This window comes from Plectropomus leopardus, chromosome 13 (assembly GCF_026936395.1).
Source record: "Plectropomus leopardus strain MGB_pleo_1.0 chromosome 13, ASM2693639v1, whole genome shotgun sequence".
NCBI classification, from domain to species: domain Eukaryota; kingdom Metazoa; phylum Chordata; class Actinopteri; order Perciformes; family Serranidae; genus Plectropomus; species Plectropomus leopardus.
In genome coordinates, this window is record NC_142188.1 from 32,415,303 (window position 1) to 32,442,895 (window position 27,593).

Consider the following 27,593-nt stretch of genomic DNA (forward strand, 5'->3'; position numbering starts at 1 on the left):
AAAATGCATACATAAAAAGTCAATAGATAAAGTTGAAATAAAAGCCAAACTAAAGGTCTTGCTTTTAAAAATATCCGCCTCTCTACTGCCTTCAGGCAGGCTGTTCCACAAATGTGGGCCATATTAACAAAAAGATGCCTCACCGTAAAACTACACTTCATAAATTGGGTACTGGTATGATATCAGCTATAGTATTACAGCCTTATCTTAATGGCACAGACCTAATTTCATCCTGCAGATTTGGTGGTTTCCCGCTCAGTGTGCTCAAGAACACAGAATGTACTTTTGTTATCAGGTACTGCCTTTCAGTGACACTAATTGGAGTTGACAGTGTAGATTGAGTGTTTGCACACTAACTGGGCTGCTCGAACTGTCTGATCTGTTGGATTTTACTCAAGCTGATGACATTGTATATTTCCAATATGTTGCAATTAGTCCTAACTCAAAGACAGATGGGCAGTGTTGGGAAGGTTACTTTTGAAATGTAATTGGATTACAGACTACAAGTTACCCTGTTAAAAATGTAGGCTACACCAAAACGAAGGCATTCCTGCACAGTGAAAAGATGCAAAGCTATAGAATGAATATTATACTTAACATCAGACATGTTCAAAGTCCAGCCCAGGGGACAATCGTGGCCCTGGGACCAATTTTAAACTGCCCTCAGCTTCACTTCCAAAATCTACTATGGCCCACAAAAATATATTTTTAATCAAGCATGATCACTTTGCACCTTTTCCCTTCACCTCACAATAAAAGAACTATAATTCAGCTTGTAGACATGCATTAGGTAGAAACTAACATTTCTACTCTTTTTATAAACAGACAGTAAAAAAGCAAATGGTGTGGTTACCTAACAGCAGACATTTCAAGCGAGGTCCCAGACATGGCCACATTAAAGAAACATAAAGTGGACAGTGAGGCATGCTCTTAGGAGCAGTGGAAAGTCAAATACATTTTCACTAAAGTGAAACAGTTGTGTTTGCCTTGTTTGTTTGTGATTTTTCATAATTTAAAATGTTATTACCTATTTGATGCGAAAAGCAGCTGGCTCCCAGGTATTCACATTATATAATCTGGCCCCCATTCAAAAACACTTGAACACCCCTGGTTTACATATAAACTTTTTTCAGTACCTGTGACTGATGACAAATACATTTATTTTGTAATTTAATTACATGCTACTTGCCAGTTCCCAACACAACCAACATGGGCTTACCCGTGGGCCCCAGGTAAGATGCCCATTTTAGGACCTTACCCAGTTGGTGCTCTACTATAACCTATGTGGGGCCCACTTGGGTTAACCCACCCTCATGGGTAATTGGCATTGGGCCATTAAGGAATCTATGGGCAATTCCATATAGCGCCCATTCTTCAGCCCATTTACTAACCACAAGAGCTCTACATACAAATGTTCTGTTAAGTCACACAACATGCAAAGGAATTAATTGACTGTTAAAGGCTTCAAGTCACTACCTCTCCGTCTACCCTCCGCAGTTGCCAGTGTCCCACCAACTTTGTTTATTACAGATTCGCACACTTTTGTGTATTCCTGAACTCCTGGTTGTTGTATTGAACAGCTGCTATGTATCTAGCACAAGATCACTGTGTTTCGGATACTCAAACAAACCTTGTAGCTGCATCTGCATGATGATATTTTGCTAAGCAAATATGTTTTTGTCTGGTCTTTATATGAGGCCAGTTTGATGGTACACATCTGGAAATTTGGGAACAAATTATTTTTCCTTCAGTTCAAACAGTGGTGAACAGCGATAGGCTGCAACCCAGTGCCTACAATGTTCATCTAAGGTTAAAGTTGAGAAAATTTAAACTTTTGGCGTACCCCTGCTCCAGACATCTGCGCTGAGCTGCGACACACTGCATTCACAATAAGAGGCGTGTGCTTAAGCTGTTCTTCAGCGATGATGTAAATATGCCTTTCTTGGTTCATCAAGCAGAGGTTTAACTCGCCTGAATAAGTGAAAACACCTGCCTGGGTGTGCAGAGACTTTAAAGATCAGTGTGTGAATGTAACATAAACAACTAAATCAAGTAGAAGAAGGGAAATAAATATCTAACTTTAGTCATCTTTTCAGTTTTTTATTATGGAAAAGTGTATATGAAAATTGGCTGGAAATGTACAGCAGATGCTGTGAGGCCGTGACAGAACTGTGGCAGATGTACAGGCTGGTGAGCAGTGAAAACATCACATGTCCTGACAGAAGTTCAATGTATAGGGTTTAAATGGTAAACAAGGTGAAAAATGAATATTTGAGAGCATTTTAGCCAAGTCACCGGTTTCCAAGGACCGTTAGATGCTGGCACCAATCAATGTTGGATATACTTAGTATTCCTTGAGGGCGTACTTCCCTGTACAAGTTGCTGATGAGTTGAGACTGAAGCAGAATCAGAATCAGAATCAGAATGCTCTTTATTGTCATTATACAGTGTATAACGAGATTGGAGAGCTTCTCCATTCCTTCAGTGCAGTAGATTTCACTGCAACAGTATGGAGCAGGAAAAAGCTGTATATAAGTAACAATCTCAAAGAAATACATCAAAATAAATATGTAAATCTGGAACCGAACATCAACCCAAAGTAACTAGGGTTTAAGCAGTGTCACTCACTTCCAGAGCTCTGTTTTTATTTTGGTTTTAACCACTCAATTCATCCGTGTCTTTGTGCTACACCTCAAAAATGTTAAAATTTTACAATTTTTTGTGAACTTTCTCCAAATCAGTTTTTTCAAGAGCTTGTCAGAAACTGTTGTGCTAACTGTCTCGAAACTTTGTCAGAATCATTTATGGATCTTCTGATATGAGTTTTTGAGGGAATTTTGATATGTCATTCCTTTGTGAAATTTTACATGATTAAAACCGGAAATGTTAACAATTAATCGACGATTGATTAATCCGTTCTTAAGGATTTAATAGAACATGTGAAATTAAATCAATTAATTGATAGGCTTTGAAATAGTGTCAGATTATATGCAATATGTTACTGTGAGTTTGAAATAAGCAAAGTATTTATGGCTTTTTCAAATAATGATTTTTTGGTTAATCAGTCATTAATTTTACCAATTAATCTGGGGCGCCTGGCGGCTCAGTGGATAGAGTGGGCGCCCCATGTACATACACGGTGTCCTCGCCGCAGCAGCTGCGGGTTTGATTCTGGCCTCGGCGCTTTGCTGCATGTCACCCCATCTCTCTCCTTTCAAGTTTTCACTGTCCTGTTGAAAAAAGGCACTAAAAAGTCCAAAAAATAATATTAATTTTTTAAAAATGATTAATCAATTAATTAATCAAAGTGCTTACCATTTCCAACCCTAATTCAAATCTCTGTCTTTAAGTGTAATTTTACATAAATGCTCAAAACTTAATCAAATTTGGTTTAAGCAACTGTATCCAAACATGGTGAAAGTGTTCAGATATTAAAACAGTTTGAAAATGCAGTTTTGGAATGTTCAGCAACTAAAGCGTGCTACAAATCTTGCCATTGGTTACAGGGATTTGAACAATATTTGGTATGCACAATGTAGGGTTTGACTCAGTGGAGGTATAACATTTGGTAAAGGTTTATTAATGTGGGCATTAAAACAAATCCAATTTTCTACACATTTTACATTCCATGCTTAAAAAAAGTCTACATAATTCACCAGAATGTCCAACAGAGCTAGACATTTTTCCAGCACATCCATTTGTGATAAAGGTTTCCATCACTACAACCTAAGGCCAATTTAGAAGTCTGTCACATCATGTTTGTCAAAATACAAATAATTAATTAGAATTTATTTTGCAACAGCTCTTCATTTGAATGCTACAAAAATGAACACAGACATTCTTTGGATATGAGATATCACATTTCAGATGGTGTTCTGATTGGTCAAACAATCAGTCTGCAGTGACATTCAGTGTCTACTGGAATTAGTACACTATAAGAAAAGTCAATAGAAAATATAATAAAATATTGTGAAATAGCAACAGTAAAAGACCGTCAAATCAGAAATTATATATCACTGTATTAAATACATTGAATAACTGTATTGCAGAAAAACAGTACAAAACTGATTTATACTGTCATAAAATATAAAAATAACACAATTTTACTGTGAAAATTAAGAAAAATTCTAAATTTAATGAAAAAACACGTAATATTAAGGCATGTTATTACCCTAAAATTAGTTTAAATTAGTTAACCATTTAGCAAACACGTGCCTTCATTTTTATGGAAACAAGACACCAAGTAACCGTAAATCAAGAGACAGTAAAAAACATTTATTTTTACAGTCCTAATATGTAGGAAACTATAAAGAAATATAAAGAAAAAATAAAGAAAAAAAAGCAAAGTTGATGGGAAAATACCATAATGGCCAAAGCGCATGCACAGCATTTACAGTATTTGACAAGACACCCAACATAAACAGGGTGATGTTTGATGTCCTCAGAATTCTGTTACCAACATTTGTTGTGTTTTAAATTTAAATACACAAAAACCACCTCAGTTTTGCTCATGATGTCATTGCCTCAACTTATGAGAAGGTGTGTGGAAAATGATGTCTCCCCAGTGGTGCAGTGGGTAAGTCACCTTCTATGAGGACACAAAGGTCCAGTGTTGAAATCCCCATGGGGGTGAGGTCCTACTTGCCAACAATGTAGCATTTAATGCATGTGGTGTGCTTTCAAGTGCTCGTTGAGGTCATCGGGGTCGTAATCTGCTTGGATCCCATGATTGCAGCTTGCGGCTATATGTAATAAATAAATCTGGACCATGAACATCAAACTAACTGACAAAAAAATCTATGTGGGTGTGATTTTTATTTCGTGAGTGATTATTTACTCTCAAAGTCAACTGAGATTCTCAGGTACACATTGACAGTACCTTGACTGTGTGTATGCAGCCTCCATACTAAATGGTAATCAGGAATGGCCAACATTGCTGTTACTTGTATTTGAAGTTAGAGCTGAAAAACAATTTCTTGAGAAACTATTTCTGAAAATCATTGATACAATCATGGGCAGTAATGTTAAGTGCAGATGAACAATGCTTGGCTGTCATCAGCCAGCGCCTGGAGTTCCCCGTTCTTCTGCTGATTAAGTCTGCTAGAGGACTGGAAACCCTTGATGCAGTGGATGAGTGGGGAGCTCCGGGCAGCATGAAGCAATGCCAAACACTCTTCATCTGCACATACTGCCCACACTGTGGTGACACAGAGCTGGTTGAAAATTTCAAGAATGTCAGAAAATATGGTGGCTGGTTAGGCTTTCACAAATAAACTGCAGCATTTCATTTCCTGTGTTTATTTTCTTAAACAAAACTTGGCTAACTTAAGAACATAACTGCAGAAAATAAAAAGCTACAGTCGATTTGTGAAAGCCTGACCTTCATTCATGTTATTAATATTACACACAAACCCCTCCCCTTTACAGTTATGCATGAAATACCCCACAACACATAATATAAGGTGGTGTAAATGGCATTTGCAGCAGAAAAATTGGGTTCAAAATATGCAATAAATATGTTGAGCGGTCACAATTTAAATTTGAGAGGATAAAATCAAAAATCATTGTAAGAACACAGGTGCAACCACTTCTGCAGTCAATGAACAGGCCATGAGTCTGACTATTCGTCAGACCTGTCTGAGGAATAAATTTCAGAAAACAAGATATTGGTGACTGAAGCCCACTGGTGTTAGGAATCGCTGACATATTCAAGACTGTGAAAAAATAAAAAACAAAATTCCCCCAAGCATTTAGTACAGATAAATTAATAAGATTAATAAGACAGCAATGGTATTATCTAAACAGAATGGCATTTAACGGTCCAACATTCTAAAAAAGAATAGTTATGCTCAAGATGGAAGTTGCTTACATTGGGTGCATGTGTAAATATAATCTGATGCTCTGCACTAAAGTGAGAGAGATGACGTTTGAAGTCATGTAGAGTTCTATTTCTACATGAACTAACGGTATGTCATCACACATTCACTCCGTTCTGCGCTCTGCTGCTCCGTCTTCCCAGACAGAGCGCCCAGGGTGTTCTGCCGATAACTTCGGCCTCTGGTACTATAAACTGTACATGCAAAGAGTTTACATCAGAATAAGAAGAGGGGAAACACAAGGGTGAAAAAGAGGAGGCCACCAGACTGTGTGTGGTCCTGCAGCCTGACCTCAGCTGCTCCGTTTGTGGCTTGTGAGAGTGCTATGATGTGTGACTAGTTCAGCTGTGAATTGCTGTCACTCCCATGAAAGCAGATGACTCAGTCATTACCAGCATACAAGGCGTTTGTTTTTGTTGTTGCTGCAACTTCATTTGAGAAAGTGACACAGAGTTGACAAATGCAGCAGATGCTGCTTGTAATGCTGCTCATAATTGAATCATTAAGGCGGTTCAGACATGGTATTAACATGTGTCTTTGGCGATCAAATCGCAAGTGGACAGCCTGTAAGTCTGCCTGATCACACCTGGCATTAGACTGTGTGTTCACATGCATCTCAAATGACCACTTGTGACCATTAATAATGACGTGACACATTTTACTACTGTCAAAAAATTGCAGCTCTTAAGATTGGATATTGCACTAAGCAATTTTGATAATATTTTTATTAATTGTGCAGAGTAATCGTGGTGTCAGCAGCAGGGATGCACATTACAAGATTATTTGCTGATAATACATAAGCTGATATATAACAACTCATGTTGCCAGTACTGATATGGATATAGCGACTTTTTTTCACCACCTAATTTTAGTGAAACTGAAGTCTCTTCTGTATTGGAATTAACATCATATTATGCATACCCTTACCGTGATGGCCCGCCAGCAGATGGAGACATGAAATACAATGTGTCTGTAATACTCATTCATTGCACAAAATAGGAAATTACTTCATCTTAGGGTTGATGATTTGTACATGTTCACTTAATCAATAATGATAAAAAGAAATGGTTTGTGATATTGTCAGAAATCAGCATGTTGGTCAATGCCAATAATCATTTAAAAGCCAGTATCTGGCGCTACAGATGATGTGCAGATATTTTTGGCATCCTTAGTGTGCAGCAACAGACAACACCTGAAAGAATGTGGCCATATGTGGCCGAGACCACCTCCGAATGTGGTCTAAACAATCAGACCTCAAAAATCATTAAATACACATTGGTTGCGCTCACACCTAATCGTAGAGATGTCCAATGATGATCCAGTCACCCAAGGCACATGTAAATACCAGGTGTGAACAGGGTGTATGTGACATTAGCACTGTTGATGTGAGTTTTATGGCCCTCGTGACTGTCCTCAAGTTAGAAATGTCCATGTTTTTTGAGTAAATTACAGCAAATACAGCGCTGTTTTACGGCTGATTCTCAAGTGTTGGAACTTCTCACTAGCACATGAACAACCCTCCTCATCCCACTGGGGTTGACCACTGCAAATAAATCCCCAAACTATGGGAGACATCGTAGTCTTCACTCACATCAGCCCATTCAGACTGACACCGTGACGCAGATCAAATCAGCGTTTGCGGCCTGTGTGACTGGGTCAGGGAGTTTCAGCTGATCCTCCTTCATAGTCCCTTTCCCAGCTTTGGTGAGCAGGTGTCTTTATGTGTCTAAATTTAATGGAAAGACATCAATTTAAAGTAACCTCCCATTTAACACAAGAAGTTCTTGCGCTCACATGAGGTGGCACGAAAGACGATTTGAAAAAGCCAGATTTTACAAAACTTCAATGGAAACACTTTTTTGGCTTTTGTAGGTCACATGATGCTATGGCTATGCACTGGAACTGGAACCAAACTGGCTCCCACAGCTATGATGCAGCAGGCGCTTAACTCTTCAAAAGTTGAGCAGATCATCTGGAAGTTTTGAATCCACAATTCCTCTGTGACGTCGTTGACTATCACCTCCCAGAAATCTCTCATACGTGGCCGGGCCCATGTATAAGGGGCTCGCCGTTCCATTATGGCTCGCATAACACGCCTATACATCGCTTTCAATTGGAAGTAATGACAGCTAGTGTGGTGGCTGCAATAGAACAAAACTGCTTATGTTTTGAACATCCATCGCCATGCTTCTTGCATCACTTAATGGAAAAACACAGTCATTTTGCAACTTTGTTATATCAACATTTAGAAAATACCACTTAGGTCTGTAATGGAAACCTGCTGAAAATCACCTATGACCTCTGTTTCTCTTCAAAGTTTTCTGTGTCCCCTCTCTAAATTCAGGTTAGCGGGTCTGTGAACACAACTCAGGCGAAAGTCATCATGAGTTTTTGTTTTTACTCAGCAGCAGTTTGTGACGTTTAAGTTGCAGGATGTATAATAAATCTGTCTATTCCGGTCAGAGCAAATAAGATCAATAGGTGAGAGGAGCAGATGCTGCAGAAGCAAATGGTAACAAACTTTTAGACCCAGTGCAATTTATGATAGTATGTATAATTTATACATATAATAATGTATTTGTTAAAATCAATGCGTAGTGCCATGATTTGATCGTGACAGGCTGCCACAAATAAATGAATATGTGGGAAACCCTGCAGTCTCACCCTGTACTGTTGTAGAATTCACTTTCGCTTTGTCTCTTAAACTCATCAAAAGGTCAAAGAAGCTGTGACTCACATCAGTTCATCCAGGCCAGTCTCTTTGATGATGATGTGAGTCGTGAGTTCCCGGGTTGTTTCAGCTTCCAACAGCCTGACTCAATCAAGTCTCCATGGACCTTCTCCATCCAAAGTTTTGTAGTAAAACTAAACTTGTGAGATTCAGGTTGGCATTGCAAGGCTCACAAACCACACTACACAGCACTACACCAGTGTCATAGAAAATTCCTGCCTTCCCAGTGATATTTAGTACCACACGGCCAAACCACATCTCATGAGCTTTGCGTTTGGGACAGGAGTCAAGTCTGGAAAACATCCGGTGAGAATTGGTGGAGCCCAGCAGAGTTGTGCCAAAAATCAGATAACTATGGTGGAACATTTGTATGATGACGTGACTTGTCTCAAACCCTCTGAACCTTGTGGACAACAATTATTACCAGGCATTACAGACCTCAAATGAAACTTTATGTGGCTTATTTTTAACCTTACATGCATTCCGAAACAACCTCCAGCTTGAAAAAGATATAACATTACAGCAAATGGTGCATTTGACCAGCCAGCTGTAGAAACGGTTGATATTGACATTTTACTACAAGAGTTAACTGTCAGTCATCCAAAGTAGTCTACTTTTAACCCTTAGGGAATGTTTGGCACATTTTAAGCGCTTTTCATTCTTCTTTAAAAAAATTTAAAAAATGACTGTGTTCATGCATATGGCATACATTTTGGCAAGATTGTGTATTTTTGGCTAATCTTGGAATTTCCAGCTCAGCTCCTTCAATAAGTCTCTCAGCCATCAAAGCATAAAAACATGCATTGTATTATTTCTGGGTTTCATTCTTGGCGTTTGCCTTGGAATTTGTCATTTATAATTTTCCATCTGATGACTTTTTAAATTTAATTTAATTTATTATTTGTTTTACCATATTGCGCACATAGAAAAAATACATGCTGTTTCCACACAGTTGCACTGTCACAGTAAATGTTGCAGCAAATCATTGACATATCCCAGACTGTCATCATAAAAAAGAATCTACTAAGCATGTAATATATATATATATATATATATATATATATATAAAATTTCAGTGTTTTTTTCCCAATCTAAAAACATAGTGGCATCATGACAAAAACCTGGCATTTAAAGGGTTTAAATTCTGAAAATTAATAAATATTTGATAATTATGATTAGGACTGATTTTGGTTAAAGATCAACTCAATGGAAGAAAAAAATATTAATGTAGCTTGATTCTGAAAAGCACATTTTGTGTACAGAGCAATATGAGTATGTGTAATATTAAAGCGGGCCCTAACAACACACCTCAGAGGTAAAACTTTAAAGTCCCACCAGATTGAAAATTATGGGCTGTCATTGTTATTTCTTTGGAATCTTTAAATGTAGCTCAACTGTATTGTTTTTCCTTTTTGCAGGGTGAATGTTTGTGGCGGACAGTGCTGTCATGGATGGAGTAAAGCTCAGGGGTCGCAGCGATGCACGAAGCGTAAGTAGACAATAAACTCTTTTCAATTAAAAAGTTCTGTACAGTCTTAATTTTATTTCCAAACGTATTTGCTGCTGCAAATCAGGGAGTAGGATTTTGGCTTCTTGGTGTGTAAACATAAATGTTTCAGTATGTAGGATTTAGGGGGGTATATTGGCAGAAATGGCATATGTTTTAATAAATATTTTGTCCTTCAGCGTATAATCACCTGAAAATATGAATTGTTGTGTTTTCATCTTCAGAGGTTTACATATTGCACTGCCACTGTTTCTACAGTAGTCCAGAAGGGAGAAGCAAAACACTGGCTCCAGATTGGGCTATTGCATTTTTCACCGGGAACTGTAGTCAGAGGCCCCCTCTATGGCCAGAGCATCGAGAAAACGCAGATTTTTTAAACTTGAAGCTTTATTCAGTGTTTTTAGCAGCTGAAATAATTGGGTTCATTTGTTTTGAAGAGGAAGAGACTTCTGTGGATAATTCGGCTCCTGGTAAAAAACCTCCTGAAGGTCTGAATCAGGAATGAAGTACAGATTAGATAATGCTAAGCTATTGGTCCATCTCTGACATGCCAGTCAGCGCCAGAGAAACCCTAATTTGTAATGTGGAAGTTTTATTCGGTGTGGTTACCAATTTTGATCACCTAGCCTATCTGTTTTGGAGGAAGAGGTGTCTGTGAATATTTGGCTCCTGGTTAAAACCTCCTCAGCAATGAACTGGTTGCAATCTCTAGTATTCACCACTCTAAATTCCCCTTAACCTTACACACCGTTCCTTTCAAAACACACAAACTAAAAACCCAGCACATGCTAATTGTTAGCTCTGCTTAATTTGGCACTTCTCAGTTTTCAGGGTTTTTATAATTAAACTGACATGTTATAGTTAATTATTCACTTCTGCTGCGTTATCTCATGGCTTAGAGTTTTCCACAGAGCACAAAAAGGATTAGCACATATCACTTTTAAAGTTGTTCCAGCTGCACGCTTTTTTTTTTTTACTTACAACTATTTCATAATAAAGTAAAAATCGATAAATTCTACAGTGGTTGTTAGTGACTGTATGCATAAGTCAAGATGAAATGTGTGCAAACATGCATTTCATGAATGAGGCCCTGTGTCTGGACAGTTTTTTTTTTTTTTAATACCGTCTGGCTGGCAGGAGCACGTGTCTGAGTGAAAGAGAAACAGATTTGAAATGGATTGTACTTCTTGGCTCAGGCCCACTGGCCAGATCACTTTCTTATTTGCAGGTCTTTGCCAACTTGTTATTTAAAAAGTAAACAGCTTTTCTCCAGTGCTGTGCCCATCAGTTAGAGTTTCTGAAGGGAGAAGGGAGGAAGACTGCGCAAGTTCTGTGGAGAATACCAGGAGTTTTCCATGTTTTTGTGTGTAGAAGATCAAATATTTTTTGTATTTTCGAGAACACCTGGTTAAATTGTGTTTTGTCGTTTATGTTTTCTGACCAGTGCCGTCACAATCATGCAGTTAAGATTTTCTTACTTCGGCTTTTGCCACTATACTAGTGTAAGACTAATAACAGACTAATAATACACAGTGTGGGGCAGCAGTGGCACGACAAGGAGCAGCATTACCGCAGATTGTGTGCCTGATTTAGTTTATTGATCAGTGAGATAGACTTGGAAAGGAGTTTAATGTAAAAGAAAAACTGCTTTGATGCCGTTAAACTAGTTTTGCCATGATGCTGGAGCTTATCTTGCTACATTCCTCTGGAGGGCACTTTTGGTGTACTGAAGCTTCATTTATTGCACAGTTACTGGAAGCTTAGGTCAATGCACTTTTTTAAGTATCTTGCCCAACCATGATAATACAAATAATTTATGAAATGAAATAGAACTAAAATGTGCCCACAATGCTGCTGTTGTGTTTGGCTTTGTAAAAAAACCCAAAATACATGAAAAAGACAAAAGACTGGTCGCTCTGTAGGCTATGATTAAACATCGGTTGAGTGCTCATGGAAAAACAGGAACCGACAGGATCACTCAGAAGGAAATCCAGGCACTCCAAAAATGTGGAAAACGAGAAGGAGTTACTTTAGAAAGCCTTTATTATAGTGGATATATCATAAACGCCTATGCAAGTATGGATGGCCATCCAGTGGCTTCCTATTTGTTCTTGCCGCTGTATAGGTGGGTTCATACCTATATTGCATGTGTTTTAAAAGCCCTGACAAAGACCGACAGTAGTGCTGGGTGATATGGCTTTAAATTATTATCACAATATTGGGCTATATCGCGATACACAATATGTATCTCTATATTTTGAAATCTCTTTTAAACTACTGTTAACTATGAAAATACAAAATTATGAAATAAACCACAGTTACAAATAAAGTAGCTGCTGCTATAAAATAAAGTTACATAAACTACTGTGATAATATAGTTTAATAAAATGCTGTTATAATGTTAAATAAAGTAAAGTATAAAGTTAAATTAAGTACTGTTATAGAAAAGTTAAATGAAGCATTGTTATAATTAAATAAATCAAAGAAATACCAAAAAGAAATAAACAAAATAGATTTATTTGAAACAATAGACTTTTTTTATTGTCGGATTATGTGTTTTGTCTTGTCTTAGTGAATATTCAGCTATTTAAACTGTTGTTTTGTCTTCACAGCCCTAACTGGCAGTGGTCAAAACATATTGGCTTTTTTTTAATGATGTAGTAACTAAAAATAAAGGCTTTTTAATATAATACCTCCTTGTTTTTAATGGTTTCTACATTTTTGTAGTTCCTGGATTTCCTTCCTGTTAAATCTTCTAATTTCTTATTTTGTTAGCAAGGGAGTGTCAATCTTAATCTCAAATAGTTTGCTAAAAAGGTTTCACACTGGCTTGAGGTGTTTTTATACATTATGTTTTCAGGTTGTCTGTGCATCTGTGTTTGCGTCCATCCATCTGTTTGTCCATTCGTCTGTCTGTCCGTCCGTCCGTTCCATTTTGGCTTTAAACAAACTGAAATTAAGCCGCAAAGCACTGTCTGTAAATGCTCTCCAGCATAACTTTCCCCAGAGCTGTCAAACGCACTGCTGCACTCGTACGGGAGACTCCATAATAAATAAAGAGACCTGTTGTTGGTCCTCTCTGTCATCATCTGGCTCCAGTAAGCAATAAATATAGTCTCATATGAGCTGAGGCAGAAGAACCTGCCCAACAGCAGTAAGGTCTTGACAGCCAAGCTCTTTTTTTTGTCACATGGGAACCTTGTGTTCAGGTAGACGATTTATTTACCCAGTTTATGGACACACATCAAATTCACATTTTTCTATGCATTACTTTACTGGCTTGCTCAAGGCCATGACACACGCTGTGGTTATCTCATTGGTTGCTGTTCAACGCCGCCTCTGTTGGCTCCTGGGATGGCTGCTTGTCTTTGTATTGTGTGTTGTAGGTGCCAGTAAATGTGGTCAGTGGTTGTCAGTTATTGGGAACATTTGGGGCCCGGTGTTCCCAGCTCTATAAAAGAGTACCTAACTTGTTCCATGGGGAGAGGAAGGGAAAAGTCAGTTCTCTACACTCCCGGTCCTTATCTTGATCTTTCCTATACACAACATTCCATTCACTATTCTTTCACTCATACATACAAGTTGGCACCACTGACCTACTGATTGCCACACCTCACACCTTTTTTCTTTTTTTTTTTTTTTTTTACATTTTTTTACATTGTTTTCCTGGTGCCACCTCCTGTTTTTTGTCATGGATTGTGAGTTGTGCTTTAAAAGGTCATCGGTAAAAAAATTTAGAGTTGATACAATTTGACTTTGAGCCCAATGCTTCATGTAAATATCGAGCAAGCGCCAAGCCAATGATAGTGCGTCCATCTTGTTGGGCACCACCGCTTTCCCCATTTTGGAAAACAATAGCATCATGAGTTGACCTGATCATGTGTTGGTGACTTTAGAGACAGGAGTAGGAGCTTAGGTCTCAGGAAGGAGTTGGAGTAAAATAGCTCCTTGTTCACTGACATAACTAGCTCCATTCTACTAATGGCACCCCACAGGCAGATGCAGAACACACCAAGAGAGCTTACATATACCAGCTGGCCTGGGAACACCTCTGAATCCTCCAAGAAGAGCTGAAGTATAAGGCTACCTGATTAGCCCCTGTACAGTAACCCATACCCAAGCAGTGGAAAATAGATAGTGGTGAGGCCCGGGATGGCAATTCAGGTTTATCTGATGGTCTGCCGGTCCAGCACTTTGTGAAATGCAGTTGAAAGCTCCAGTAAAAAAGCAATAGTGTTTGTAATAGTAGTAGTGAAATGCACGGTAGGGTTGGGAAGGTGTGAAAATGATATTAAGCTAAACACTGGACCAGATCTGAATTTTACAAGGTGTCTGACTTGACTCAGCAATGGAAAATGATGACACTATGTGCCAACAGAACACGATCATAAGAATATCACTCAGCATCACATAACATCAAAACCTCTGTTCACACTGAATCCATTGAATATGCACTTCCATTACTTCATGTAAACAAACCACTTAGCTATCAGCTGTGCACTCCAGACCAGACTGGATACATAACCATTTAAAAGACAGATGAGTAACTGCTGTCTTTCTTTCAATGCTTGTAATGTTGATCTACTACCGTCCGTTTGAAAGCATGTATTATATATATATATATATATATATATATATATATATATGTATATCTTAATCGCACCATCATGTTGCTTATCACTTGAGCTGGAGTCAGCTCTGTGGTAGACTTTTTTAAATTGCCAGAAGGTTTGCATAAATCAAACTGGTTTAAACTCCAAAACCAGAAATCGACCCAACTCTATTGCACGAAAAGTTGCTCAACAAATTTGTGCTTGGGTAGCTACTCACAGGGTTTGCCCAACTTGGTTTAGTCACTCCATTATCTTTACTCCAGCACTACTGTGCCTTTACTCAAGGTTTGCCCTGGCAGTGAAAAGAGTTTGGGTTTACAGCCTTCAGGAGCCCCTATCAACAGGATGCTAGAAAACTCCTTTTGTTTACAGAGGCACAGGAACACTGAAGCAAACACTGCAAACCCTGGACAAAGACTAACAGGGCACAGTCCTCTGGATCTTAGCCTCTCACAGTTTACCCATACTCCCTCCAGCCGACAGCTTACATTGGAGGCACTGTGTAGTTAATGTAATATACCATCCATTTTCCAAGATAAATGAGTATCAACTACAGCAATTAGAATTAGAATTTGAACTCTGTTTTCAATGAAATTGATGCTTCAATAAAATTTTACCAGCGTGACAGCGCACTTCTTCTTCAGGGCCAACATATCTGCCCATTCTCTCTTCTGATGCCATCTCTGCAACTTTTTAGCTGTAACTGCCATGTCTTCACAACCGTGGCCCTTCAACTGGTAATGGGCTTGGGCTTGTGTGAATCCACACAGCATTCTGCCAAGGTTATGTTCGAGGCTGGATTTTTTGTCATTCGCATGATCTTAAATGTCTGTGTGAGTTCTGAATGTGGATTTGTTACTTCTGGAGCAGAAAGTCCAGTTTTAACTCTCTATAAGTCACTGGCTACATAATGTTTCTTTTAGAGTTGATTCTGGACTTATTGTCTTTAAGTGAAATTTTGGCTGAATATAGGCTGTAGAGTTGAAGTACTGTAGATAATAAGTCAAACTTGTTATTGCTGCATAATTCTTCACCTCCTGTTATTAATGCTGGTCATTCAGGGATTGTTCCTCGTGTTCTTCCCAGACTGCCATAAATAAGATAGAAAAGGTACAAAGATGTATGTTGGTTGTTTACTCGTTGCTGTAGAGCACAGATTGTGTTCATCTTCTTCTATCTTTGCAGCCGTTGTTGACAGCATGTGATTCAGCTGCACAGACCTTGTCTGATTCAGGAGAACTGATCAGGAGACATTCCAGTTCCTCCTCCAGACTGGATAAAGTCAAATGTGGGCACATTATTGAATTGTAGGGCAGAAGGGCCCTTTGTCCAATTGGCCTAAATTGAACACGCCATGGTTTTCTCACAGAGAAAACATTTTGTGACTTTGTAGAATTAGAATTTTTTACTTTCCTGAAAGAAAGCAGCCAAAATTTGAGGGAAAACACTGGTGTATGGACTACACCTTCCTCTATAACTGTGTGTGCATAAATTTAATTGATAAAACTGAGGAAGCCAGGATCGTATCAATAGTACTGCAATGCAACACCTGCCTTGGTTCTGGTAGATCTAGGCTTGTTTTAATAGAGTGCTATAAGTTAAAATAAAGCCTGTTAAATGCAGATCCTGTCTGAACTGTACTCTTAATGTTTGCCACTTATTCAATTATTTGTGGTGACCAGCCACAAATAAAACATCTACCACCAAGTTCTGATTTAATATTTTTGAGCTGGACTGGTCATTAGGAGCACTGTTGCAATATACTTGGCTGGTGAGTGCACCTGAGCACAGAGTGTATTTTGGGCACATACAGAGTTGCAATTGCAACATTGCAAAATCCTGAAGGGAGTGAATAAGGTATTCCAAAGATGTGTAGGGTTTAGTGACCTTTTTACATACTTTTTGTGAAATTACACAGCTTGTGACAACTTTAATTATCATGGAAAATTATCATAGACCTATAATCTACTCATATTAACCCAACAAAATTTACGAATGTTTAAATAGCTGAATATTCACTATTGCATAAGTGAGTGAATCCACTGTGACTTGCAGTGTGACATGTTCTGCTGGTCTTGTAAGTGCTGGAGATCAGTGTTCCTCTCTGCTAGTGATAGTTTCTAGATGATGGGTTATTCACAAAATACTTCAGCTAAAGGTTGGTGGTTTGATTCTCGGCTCCTCCTGGCTTTGGGCAAGATACCGAAACCCAAATTGCTCCCAATATGGCACCATTGCAGTGTGACTGTTTGAATGGGTACTGAATAACAAGTGGTACCTTGAGCAGTAGCCTTGGCCAGCAGTGTGTGAACGGGTGAATGTGACACGTAGTGTGAAAATGCTTTGAGTAGTTGAAAGACTAGAAAAGCACGAGAAAGTTTAGTCCAATTAATTATGAGGTTATTAAATACGAAATGTGGTCAAATGTGCTTGTATTTATTGAAAATGAACTACAAGATAAGTGTGGGCATAAATTGGTCAGGTGCTGCGGTTCCCCTATCCATTTGATAATCCAAAAATATTGTTTACATATGGCAACATCTTACCACAAAAAAGAAGGGACCAGCCCCCCACCTGCCAACTTGCTAAATCAGGTGTTTTGCTGTGGCCAAGTCCATTACAGCTCATTATTGTGTCCATCAACTGCTCTGAGGGCTGCGTGTGAATGCAGGTGTTATAAAGTGAAAGGGGAGGCACTGTAAATGTTCAGCAATGTGCCTGACACCTCAGTTCACATGGCAGTGGGGGAGTCAAGTCGATTTAGACGTGACTGTCGCCGGGTATTGTGGGTATTGTGTCTGGATGACGTCCACACTCACCCCACTTAGCCACCGCTGCAGATACGAGCTCTCTGGATTAGTTTTTTTAACAGTGGAATGAGTTCTTGCGGCGGGAGGTAATCGCCAACAGCAGGCACTGAAGTCATCAGTGTTCTCCAGCGTTAGCCAACCTCATTGTCAACAGCAGAGGCTGATTTCCCCGATAAGATCTTTAATGTGGTTTCCTCAGTCTCATTTTAATAGCTTTCCTTTTTGGTAACGAAAGAGTGTGCAGCTTTTGAAGACAGGAAAAGGCGGCTTTTGCAAAGAATGCATGACAGCTGACCCAGAGATTTTACACACACCTGGAGGCTATGGCATTCCAAAGAAATACAAAAAATATGTAGGGAAGTGAACAGAAGATGCCAGTATTTTGGCAAGAAGCAAGTTTTTCTGACAAGAAACAAATAAAAGTGAAGAGACAGACTGATGACTAACCCGATAATCAGACTGATTTACCATTTTTGTTTCTCTCCATTCATTCAGCCTGACATCATGTTCATGTTCGCCAGTTTCTGTTTGGAACAGTAAGGGCTTTTTTCTTTCTTTTTTTCTTTTTTTTCCTTTTTTAAATATTGGTTCTTGTTTAACCCTTTGAAGCCTGAATCGACATAAATTTTTATGCAATTCACATGCCTTTTGGAAGTATTTAAACCTCCTGAACTTGAACAAAGTGATTTGACTTCTGTCGAAACAAAAGGCAAAGATCCACTGAGCAACTTTGCAATGAATACTCTGAAAATTCAAAAACATTTGCAGATTTAGTTTAGCATTTAATGTTAATTTCCTTTTTTTTTCTTTTTTGACTGTTAGAGTGACAACAGTTGTAATCGAGGACATTCTTTAAGGATACTATTTAAAAAAAACGAGAGAAAAAGAAAACACCCGCGTAAGAGAATCTGAGATAAACGCCCCCTCTGATCATCCATTGCTTCGTTTGATTTCTCTAGGATCATATCCAACATAAAGGCTGAGATGGACTTTCTTAAATGCTATGTTATCCCTTTTACAGGCTCCAAATTAAAAAAGCACCATGCTGTGGATCAACATTTGTTGCTCCATTTGTTCCTCCATCGAACATGACTGTAGATCGTAAGACTGTGTGTCAGAGCCACATGGGAAATGTATTTTGAAGGAAAAAAGCCTAATGAACAGGATGTAGGAAGCTATAAGTATAATAATAACAAACCTATATTTAAGTATGTTAAAGAATCAAAATAGTTATTTGAACAATTTTCAATTAAAAAAACAACTTTTTTTCTCTTGTTTTTGTGGTTATCATCAGATCATTTTCTTTGAACTTTTTATTAATTTCTTGCAAATTTTTGGTCATTGCCTTCTTTTTCAAAGAAATCAAGCCCATTTGCACAGGTTTTCAGGGGTTAATCAATCAGTATTTGTAAATGAAAACAAGCAAACAAACAAAAAAGAAGTGGGACAGGTGGGTTAAAAGTACTGGTTGGTCTTTGTATCTCTTGGCAAAGGAGGCAGGTTTTTCTCATGTACTCTTTCTACGTTTTTCAGTGAAAAGTAATGCACCAAAATTCGTATATATCCTCTATATTGATGAGCAAGTATTTTAATCCACATATTTTGGAAGGCTGTGATCACATGACTAATGCGCTGATGGGAGTAAGTGGTCCCTAGCTGGGGTGGTAGATGGGTCCCAAAACAGGGATTTTTCTCAGGAAAGAAGCGATAGAACTTGGTGAATTATCTTCTTAAGTTATGTTGTTACCATGTTTCTTTTCCTAAACCTAACTACAGTAACTTTAATTACCTAAATCTAACCTTTGTAACTTAACTTTTTTTTCCAATTTATTTTTATTTTTTACATAATTTTAATGACGTAACATAATTCATGCATAACAAATTTGTTGTATGTCATACAAGGTAGAAAGTACAAGGTAGATTTATTAGTTACTTTTTAAACACCCTTTAAACACAGTTTGAAAAATGAAATTAAAATTTGGCTTTGATCCTGCTACATCTTTGGAGTTGAAGGATGAGTTGATTAAAATCATCAGCTACTACAAACCCTTGTATGAGGATCTGTGAATGAGGCTGTCATTTAGTGCATGCTCTGGACTTAAAAAAGAAAATTATAGTTTGTTACAACGTTTTGTTTTTGTAACTGGCAATCAATTATATAGTTACAGTACAGTTACAATGGCATTGTACTCACCAGAGTAACTGCTCTGACCTGAGAACTATTCGACACAGGTACAAGCAGACAGATGATCAGACGGGTTGTAAACAAACTTATTTGGAGGAAAGGAAAAAAATAAAGTGAACAGTAAAATGACATTAATTAAGTAGTTGATTCAACTTTAATCTACAGTCTTTCCCTTCATACCACTTACCATTATGATAGGCACACTCAATTTCAGTTTTACCTCCAGACAAAGTGAAGATAACTCTGTCCCCGGGAAGTGTGCCTGGCTTTGAAGCCAATTTTGTAATTGAAATTGAAAATTTTGTGGTATCCTGTGGCCCAAAAATACTTTTTCTTTGGATTTGAAGCTGAGGAAGAGCTGTCCTCGCTGGGTGTAGGTGCTGATGAACTTTTGTCTGACACCGTGTTACTATTTATATCTGATGCTTGCTTTGAAAGTGCTGCAATGGTAGAGGACCGGCTGACTCGTAATGTTTAAATGAGGAATTATTTATACAAAACCTCATGTCATTATAAAAGCCTACACAAAGTGTCAGCTGGCTAGAGGTAGATCAAAAGGAAGCTGAAAGTTTCTTCTGAGATGAATGACCATAGCTAAAAAACAAGCTAGGCTAAGATAACTTGATGTTGGCTATACTGTCTGTAATTTCCAATAAATATCACAATATAAAATGTGTGCTTTCTGATTTAAAAAGTAAAATTACAATCTTAGAAAGGTAGCAAGTCAGCTACTCATCCAATGGTTACCTCTGCACAGCAGATAGCTACATGGTTTGTTTACATGAAGTAACAGTGGTGGATATTTAATGGATTCAGCATGGACAGAATGTCCGGTATTATGGAATGCTACGTGGACATGGTGTCAATCCTCAGTGTTCCACTGAGGATTGAGTGCTGAATCATGAGGAACACCTGGTAAAAATTGGTAAAGCTATGGAAACTACAGTGCTATTTCCAATAGAGCTAAGGGCCATGAACATAAAAACATTGTAATGAACCATAGTTGGGTTAACCTGGCGATGTAACCCTGCGTACGCTGGCAAACAACATCCATCCAAAGGTTTTATCCACCTTGGTATGTTAGAATGATCTTTTATAGGTGTATAAGTGGTTGTTTGCCTTGTGATAGATACATCATTGAAGCCAAGTGAGTGAATAACGCGGATGTTTAATATGATAGGATTTCGATGGTGTCACAGTTGGCCAGTGGAAAGATAAGTGTATCTCTCGACCAGAGATTCTCGTCAGATTCTTATCAGAGCTAATCTGAACTCCGGGGGCCAGCAGTGACTCAGATAATGTGGAATCCAATACCTCATATATGGATGTCATAGCTCTCCACCGCTACATATTTCTGAATGTAGTGAGCATCTGTCCCAGCCACATGCAAGGTTAAACAGACTGTTGCAGTTACCCATAAAGTCTGAGCAATTTTCTTTCCCCTCACTTTGGAGTGTTAAGGTCTTGCATCAAGGCAGAGACACAAAGAAAATCATTATGCCTCCCAGTTTCTGCTTCTCACCTTGGATCCCTACCACATGAACAGAGCCGCACACTCACTCACACACCCAAAAATATTTTTAACTCTTGCAGCCCTCAGTGTGAGTGTGGAGGGGCTCTTTGAGGGCGATGGAAAGGTCAAGGACATCAGCATGACTGATCTATTTCTTGTCCGCAGCTAACAAGTAAATTACCATCACTTAGTCCGTCACCCTTGTCACAGAACGGAGCTTTTATGTAGCTGACCTCAGTCTGAGAGAGATGGAGAGAGAAAACTATTCACAGAACAGATGGCAGCCTCAGCTCCAGGCCAGAGAGGGGTGGGGGAAATGAAGACTATTTACGCTAGTCGGAAAAGAAAGCAAAAAAGCTTCGCCTGGAGTGGAAAAATTATGGGGTTATTTCAAAACTCAAACATAAATGAGCTTGGGGGGGGCAGCATGATGTCATCTTTGAGGTAATCATTCTGTAGAAGAGAGGTGTAACTCAACTGATATTAGATGTTGAAAGTAGGGACACATTGTTTTGGACTGAAATTGCTGTGGTTATATATATGGTGGTGTTATTGTTTCTATGCAAGTACTATCTTTTACGCATCACCACAGTGAATGTTTTACTTTTCTGCTAACCATGGATACATTACATATGTACATTTCAACATTATATCAACATGTCTAAAGTGGAGGGGATGGTGTATGGTGTGTAACTGAAGCGAGACACCTGCCAAGCTGTAGACCAGTGCTCAAGACTGGCAGTTTTTTCACTATGTTTCTTACTGGGATTTTGCCACCAAAAGCTGGTATGTGAAGCCAAAATATAATCTTTTCCTTACCATAACCAAGTGTTTTTTTTCCTAAACCCAACCCCACAATAGTTGTAGGGGTGTTGAAATGAATCGTTCGAGATGCATCACGATGTGGATGACAGCACATAATTAATTAAAGCCACGTAACATTGCTTGTTGATTTTTGCGGCTGCGGCTGGACAATAAAGTTTTACAGTTCAATGGAATTTTCTGGTAGCAACCAGCACAGGATAGTAGCCATGTTGCATTTAAATGGTGGAAGAACGGAGCTAGCTGACTCCTTGTGTTTATTGAAGAAAAGTAGCCATGTGCATTTATATAGAAAAATGAGGATGCAATACATTGTGATGCGTCGTGGAATCAAATTGAATTGTTTACATGATAGTCATTATTTAATCCAGAAACCAGTGAAGATACACAGCCCTTACAAGCCCAGCATTTTTAAAATGTTAGGTTTTAATGTACACCCTACATCATAACGTACAAATATAACATATCTATGGTGTGCAGTCATGTTCAATGCCAACATTTATTCTGGCAGTTGGGTTGAACACTTCCACCTCGGATGTGTTAATTAAGTTATCCCTTTAAATGTTTAATTGGTTTAGTTTTAAGGTTGTCAGGGAAATAGAGGGCACCTGGAGGCATCAACGTAAACAGACTTACGGCAAGACACACAAGCCATCATCAAAGAACTAGCAGTGATTAAAGCTGTCTGTGGTGTCTTGGCCAAAAAGTTGCACATTAACACCCCCCTTTAAAGACTACAACTGACAGCTAACTAGCATGTGTGTTCTATGCTTGTGTGAGAAGAAATAATTCTATATACCAGCAAGCAGCAGTCATCTGTATGTACCATTAAAAAATGGAAACAGGAAGGTCGAGAGAACTGATTCAAGACGGTTTCTTAACTTACATGTTATGTGCGTTTCGACCTTGCTCCCTCTTGACTTTAGCTCTTGTTTACTTTCCTCACTTCTATTTCTCGTCTCATGAGCTGAACTTTACCGCCAGTTAGAGTGATCTTATTAACTGATTGACTGCCATTGCCACCAATGATCTGACATTTCAGTAAAAAAAAAACTGCAATCAATAAGGCCCAACTGTTTGGGAGACCACAAAGAGGACTGTTGGTTGACTGCAGCTTGGTGTGTCAGGGCCTTTAATCTGAGCCGAGCATTTGAAACAAAAAAATTTCAGACCATCAGTGAAATTTCAGTAGAATCACCATAATTATTAGAGTCACCGACAGGGTAGGTAGAGGAAAATCTGTTGAACTTTGACACAAAAATGTATGCTGTTGGCAAACTGTAAATAGTCTGGACAGAGCTTATTTTGTAATAAAGAACACTGTTATGTTTATAACCAGGTGAATCCGAAATGGATGAAGCCATCATATCCTGAAAGAACTGATCCACAGAGGACATGTAGCATGTTTTGCAGTCAGTCATAAGACAGAAGTAGATGGTACAAATTTGTTGCCTTCCATTCATTGTGTCAACATACCGTCCTGTTAGCACAATGTTACTAAGATTCTACCACGTATTGATTTTTAAATTCAAAAAGGTTAGCTGTCATGTATTGTATATTCATTATACATAGATTTAGATATTTCAAGCTTTTTTGTGTTAATTTTGATGACTAGTATAGTATGACTTGTAGAAATCAATATTTCCTTTTATCCCACCTCTTAGAAGTATGTTTATTTAAATACTCAGTACTATACTCAATACTATTCAGCCTTCAGCTCATTTATATTTTTGGGCCGGGTGTTTTTAATTTTTTGAAATATGTTTTCTATTTGTTTTTCTTTTTCACACGTTTTAGCTCTAGGCTATAATTATCAAAATTAAAATAGAAAAATCCTTGCTACATTTTAATATATGTAATGAGTCTAGAATATATTAAATTTTCACTTTCTTAAATAACTGATGGAAAATATTGAACTTTTTCACAATATTCACATTTTTTGATATGCACCTGTATAAACACCTGACAGGAAATAAAGATGTTTAATGTTGCATTCATAATACATAAAACTAGTATTCTTCAATGGAAGTCAACCACCAACATATTAGTTTGTGCCAGTTTGTGTGGTGGGATGCTTCTTTGTAGAACACCATGTAAAGTGAAAGGCAATGCCACCACTCAAAGGCATGACGCCATCATTAAACAGAAAGCCATTGTGCAATGGGGATAGCTTCTTTCAAAGGCTTACATATTTCACTCAGTTGTACACCTGAAACGTGACAAAAATAGCTTCTTAAACAATTTTCAGATGCTGTTAGACAACAGTGATGTTTAAAGGTCCAGTGTAGAATTTAGTGGCATCCAGCGTTAAAGTTGCAGAACTCGTGGCGTCTGGTGGCTCAGTGGATAAAGCAGCACCCCATGTACAGAGGCTATGTCCTCGCTGCAATGGCCTCGGGTTCAAGTCCGGCCTTGGCCCTTTGCTGCATGTTTCCCTTTCTCTCTCTCCCCCTTTTATGCTCACACTGTCCTGTCAATTAAAGGCAATAAAAGCCCCTCAAAAAATAAAAAGAAAAAAGTTGCAGAACTGAAATTTCTCAGGTGTGCCAAGCATGTACGAGAACTACGGTGGACACGTGAAAATGCAAAAAACATGAATACCTAGTAGTTTGGGTAGTACTTAATGTTTCATACCCTCATATCTTCCTAAAAGTGTGCTACTTAAATTCTGCTTTTCAGAAATACAAAATACACAATATAAACCCACAAAATGTTAAGAAAAGTAATATTCTCACACCTATTTTCTTTATTAAAATAGAGAAATTCAAAAGGTACACCTTTTGAATTCAACTTTTTCTCGGTCACAGAAGACTGACGGGGCTTTATTGCCTTTTTATCTTCATTCAAACTGGACAGAAAGAAAATAAAACTCACCCAAACCATCTTGTTTACTAGTAATCTAGTTAGTAAGTCCACTGTTCCAACAATCACCAGCTCCGGTTTGGTAGAAATAAATCCTTAATTCACCAAGTTAGATATAAACAACATGACATGACTCGTTCTCTCCCTGCTGGCTGCCAGCTGTTTCAGTCCTGTAACTTTCCCTCCATCACTAGGTGTCACTGTGTCTTTCAGTTGGCTGCCTGTTCTGCCAGTAGAGACCAGAGACTGAGCTCTGGTGGTGCGTGCTGTGCACTACATACAGTAAGTTGAATAGAAAAAAGAGTGCCTGTATTTATGAAGGTATTGAAAAACATACCTTTAGGATTTCTAAATACTCTGGTATAGTATCTTACAGTGATACCACCCAAGCCTAATACCTAGGGCCAGTTATGTATAAACAATATGGTGGACTATGCAGATATGAGCGTCTCATTCTCAGGTAATGAAAACACAACTGTTCTTAGTGCCAGTTGATTATACACTAATAAAAACACAGCTGTGAATATTATATTCCAATTCTACCAATAGATGACCCTAAATCCTCAACACTGGACCTGTAAAATATTGCTGATCAATCAAACAGTATCATATTTGTCATATGTGGGGTCTACAGACTTGGCCAGATCTAATTTATAAGAAAAGACTCATTACTCATACATTGACTATGTTGTGATTGTCTTGAGAAATGTGGACAACCACAGAGGAGGTAACTTTTCCTGGTGCCAGCAGATGTCTTTCATCAGCCATTTAGTTTTTCCTTCATCATTTTCACAAATCTCAAAGCCACTAATTAGACTAACAAGCTTAGTGAGGAGGTGACACACCCTCTGGGACCCTGGGGAGAATGAGAGGGCCTCTCTCTGAGTCATTTCTCCCACTGGCTCAACACACACACACACACACACACACACACACACACACACACACACACACACACACACACACACACACACACACACACACACACACACACACACACACACACACACACAGTGAAAGGCTTTTAGTGTATCATTTAAAGGTGGCTGAGTGTGTGTGTTTGTGTGTTCTGGTACTTTTGTCTTTGTTAAAGCAGGTCTTATTGGAGAATAATCAAACCTTACTGTTTCTTAGGCTCACTGTTAGGACCTGACTTTATCAAATTATTAAGATTACTGTTAAGGTAACAGCATGTTTACGTTGAGGAATGAGAACAGTCCAGATGGGGGTGTATTATCTGCTATTAACTTCCTTTGTGTGGTTTTTATCTAAACATATCTAAGCATGCATGTGCATATGTGTGTTGGAGAGCAGTGTTTAAACTCCTGCCATGTTGTGTGTGCGACACGCTTTGTAGTTGATAAATGGATGCCCTTGATCTGCGCGGGGAGAGAAGAGCCCTGTGCAATTACACGCTTTTTATGGTCTCCTGTACACTAGGACAAAAACATGTATACTTGTATGCACAGGAACATATGCATCCAGTCAAAACAGTATTTGATAGCTGGACTGGTCAGTTAGTTATTTGCAAAATGACTTAATGACCTCAAATAATTAATTGTTTAGCTTTACTTGTCAAAAGTCTTAATTTAGGGTTTACACAACAACTACCTTTAATGTTCTGGGTCTAATTTTTGTTGTCTGCTAACTTCAGTTTAGGTTTATTTAAAAAGGGACAGTGCAAATTCATAAATACACAGGGTATAAAAATGCCAAAATTATCCAGGAGGCTATTTTTCATCTGTATTCCCTTAACCTTAAGGTGTTACACAAGACTTCTTAAAAAACTACAAAGCAAAAGAACAAAGAAATAGGGCATACAGTTAAAAGACTTCTTTAACCGTTTGAAACCTGGAGCAAAATCAGTTTTCTTGTGCTGCTTTCAGCCATATTTCAAGTGTTTAATTTGCTCAGGGTTCAAAGGTTCATATAATTTAGTGTGGTTTCTTTTAAAAACATGGTTAACAAGTGAAAAAGCAACTTGGTAACAAATGTTTCACACATTGCAAGAGATTAGTGGATGTGCTTCATAGTTGGCTACTTATGGCCATCATGAATAAGTATGTCGTTTACATTAGAATTTAAATTGCAAATATAAAAAAAATACACCAAATGGAATCATGTCAATTAAAAATCAAATTACCAATTAGTGCATAAAAGTTTTGCGCTTGCATGAGGTGATTTTTCAGGTGATTGGAAAAAGCCACATTTTACAAAACTGCAATGGAAACCCTTTTTTTAAAAACTTTTTTAGGTCACATGATGCTATGGCCTCATGATGCAGCAGGAGCTACAAGAGGTGTTATTGCATCACATAACTCTTCAAAAGTTGAGGGGATCATCTTTAAGTTTTGAATCCACAATTCCTCTGTGAAATCATGGACTATCATCTCACAGATATCACAGATATAATTGCCTTTACATTATTGCTTGCATCACATGACTATGTCATCTTCAATTGGGAATAATGATGGCTAGTGTAGTGGCCACTAGTAATACTGAGTCAGTTATTGCAGCTTTATAGCAACAAGATAATGTGCATGGAGATTGAACAGAAATCCCAGACAACTGTGTCTGCCAGCTGTCACTTGTTGATTGCCAAGCTGCCTAATAGCTGCCTCTGATACTAACTTGAACAATCACCTAAAGCATATCGCACACGGAAACAGAGATG

At 38.3% G+C, this 27,593-nt stretch overlaps 1 protein-coding gene across 4 annotated transcripts in view; it reads left to right on the plus strand.

The window, feature by feature from the left end:
• The window catches only part of ltbp1 (latent transforming growth factor beta binding protein 1), a 147,010-nt gene that overhangs the window by 1,276 nt on the left and 118,141 nt on the right, over nt 1-27,593 (plus strand). For all 4 annotated transcript variants that reach the window (XM_088086239.1, XM_088086240.1, XM_088086241.1 and 1 more), the window contains exon 2: nt 10,026-10,096. In XM_088086239.1, coding sequence (XP_087942365.1) covers nt 10,026-10,096 — 71 coding nt within the window. The remainder of the gene's footprint in view (nt 1-10,025; nt 10,097-27,593) is intronic.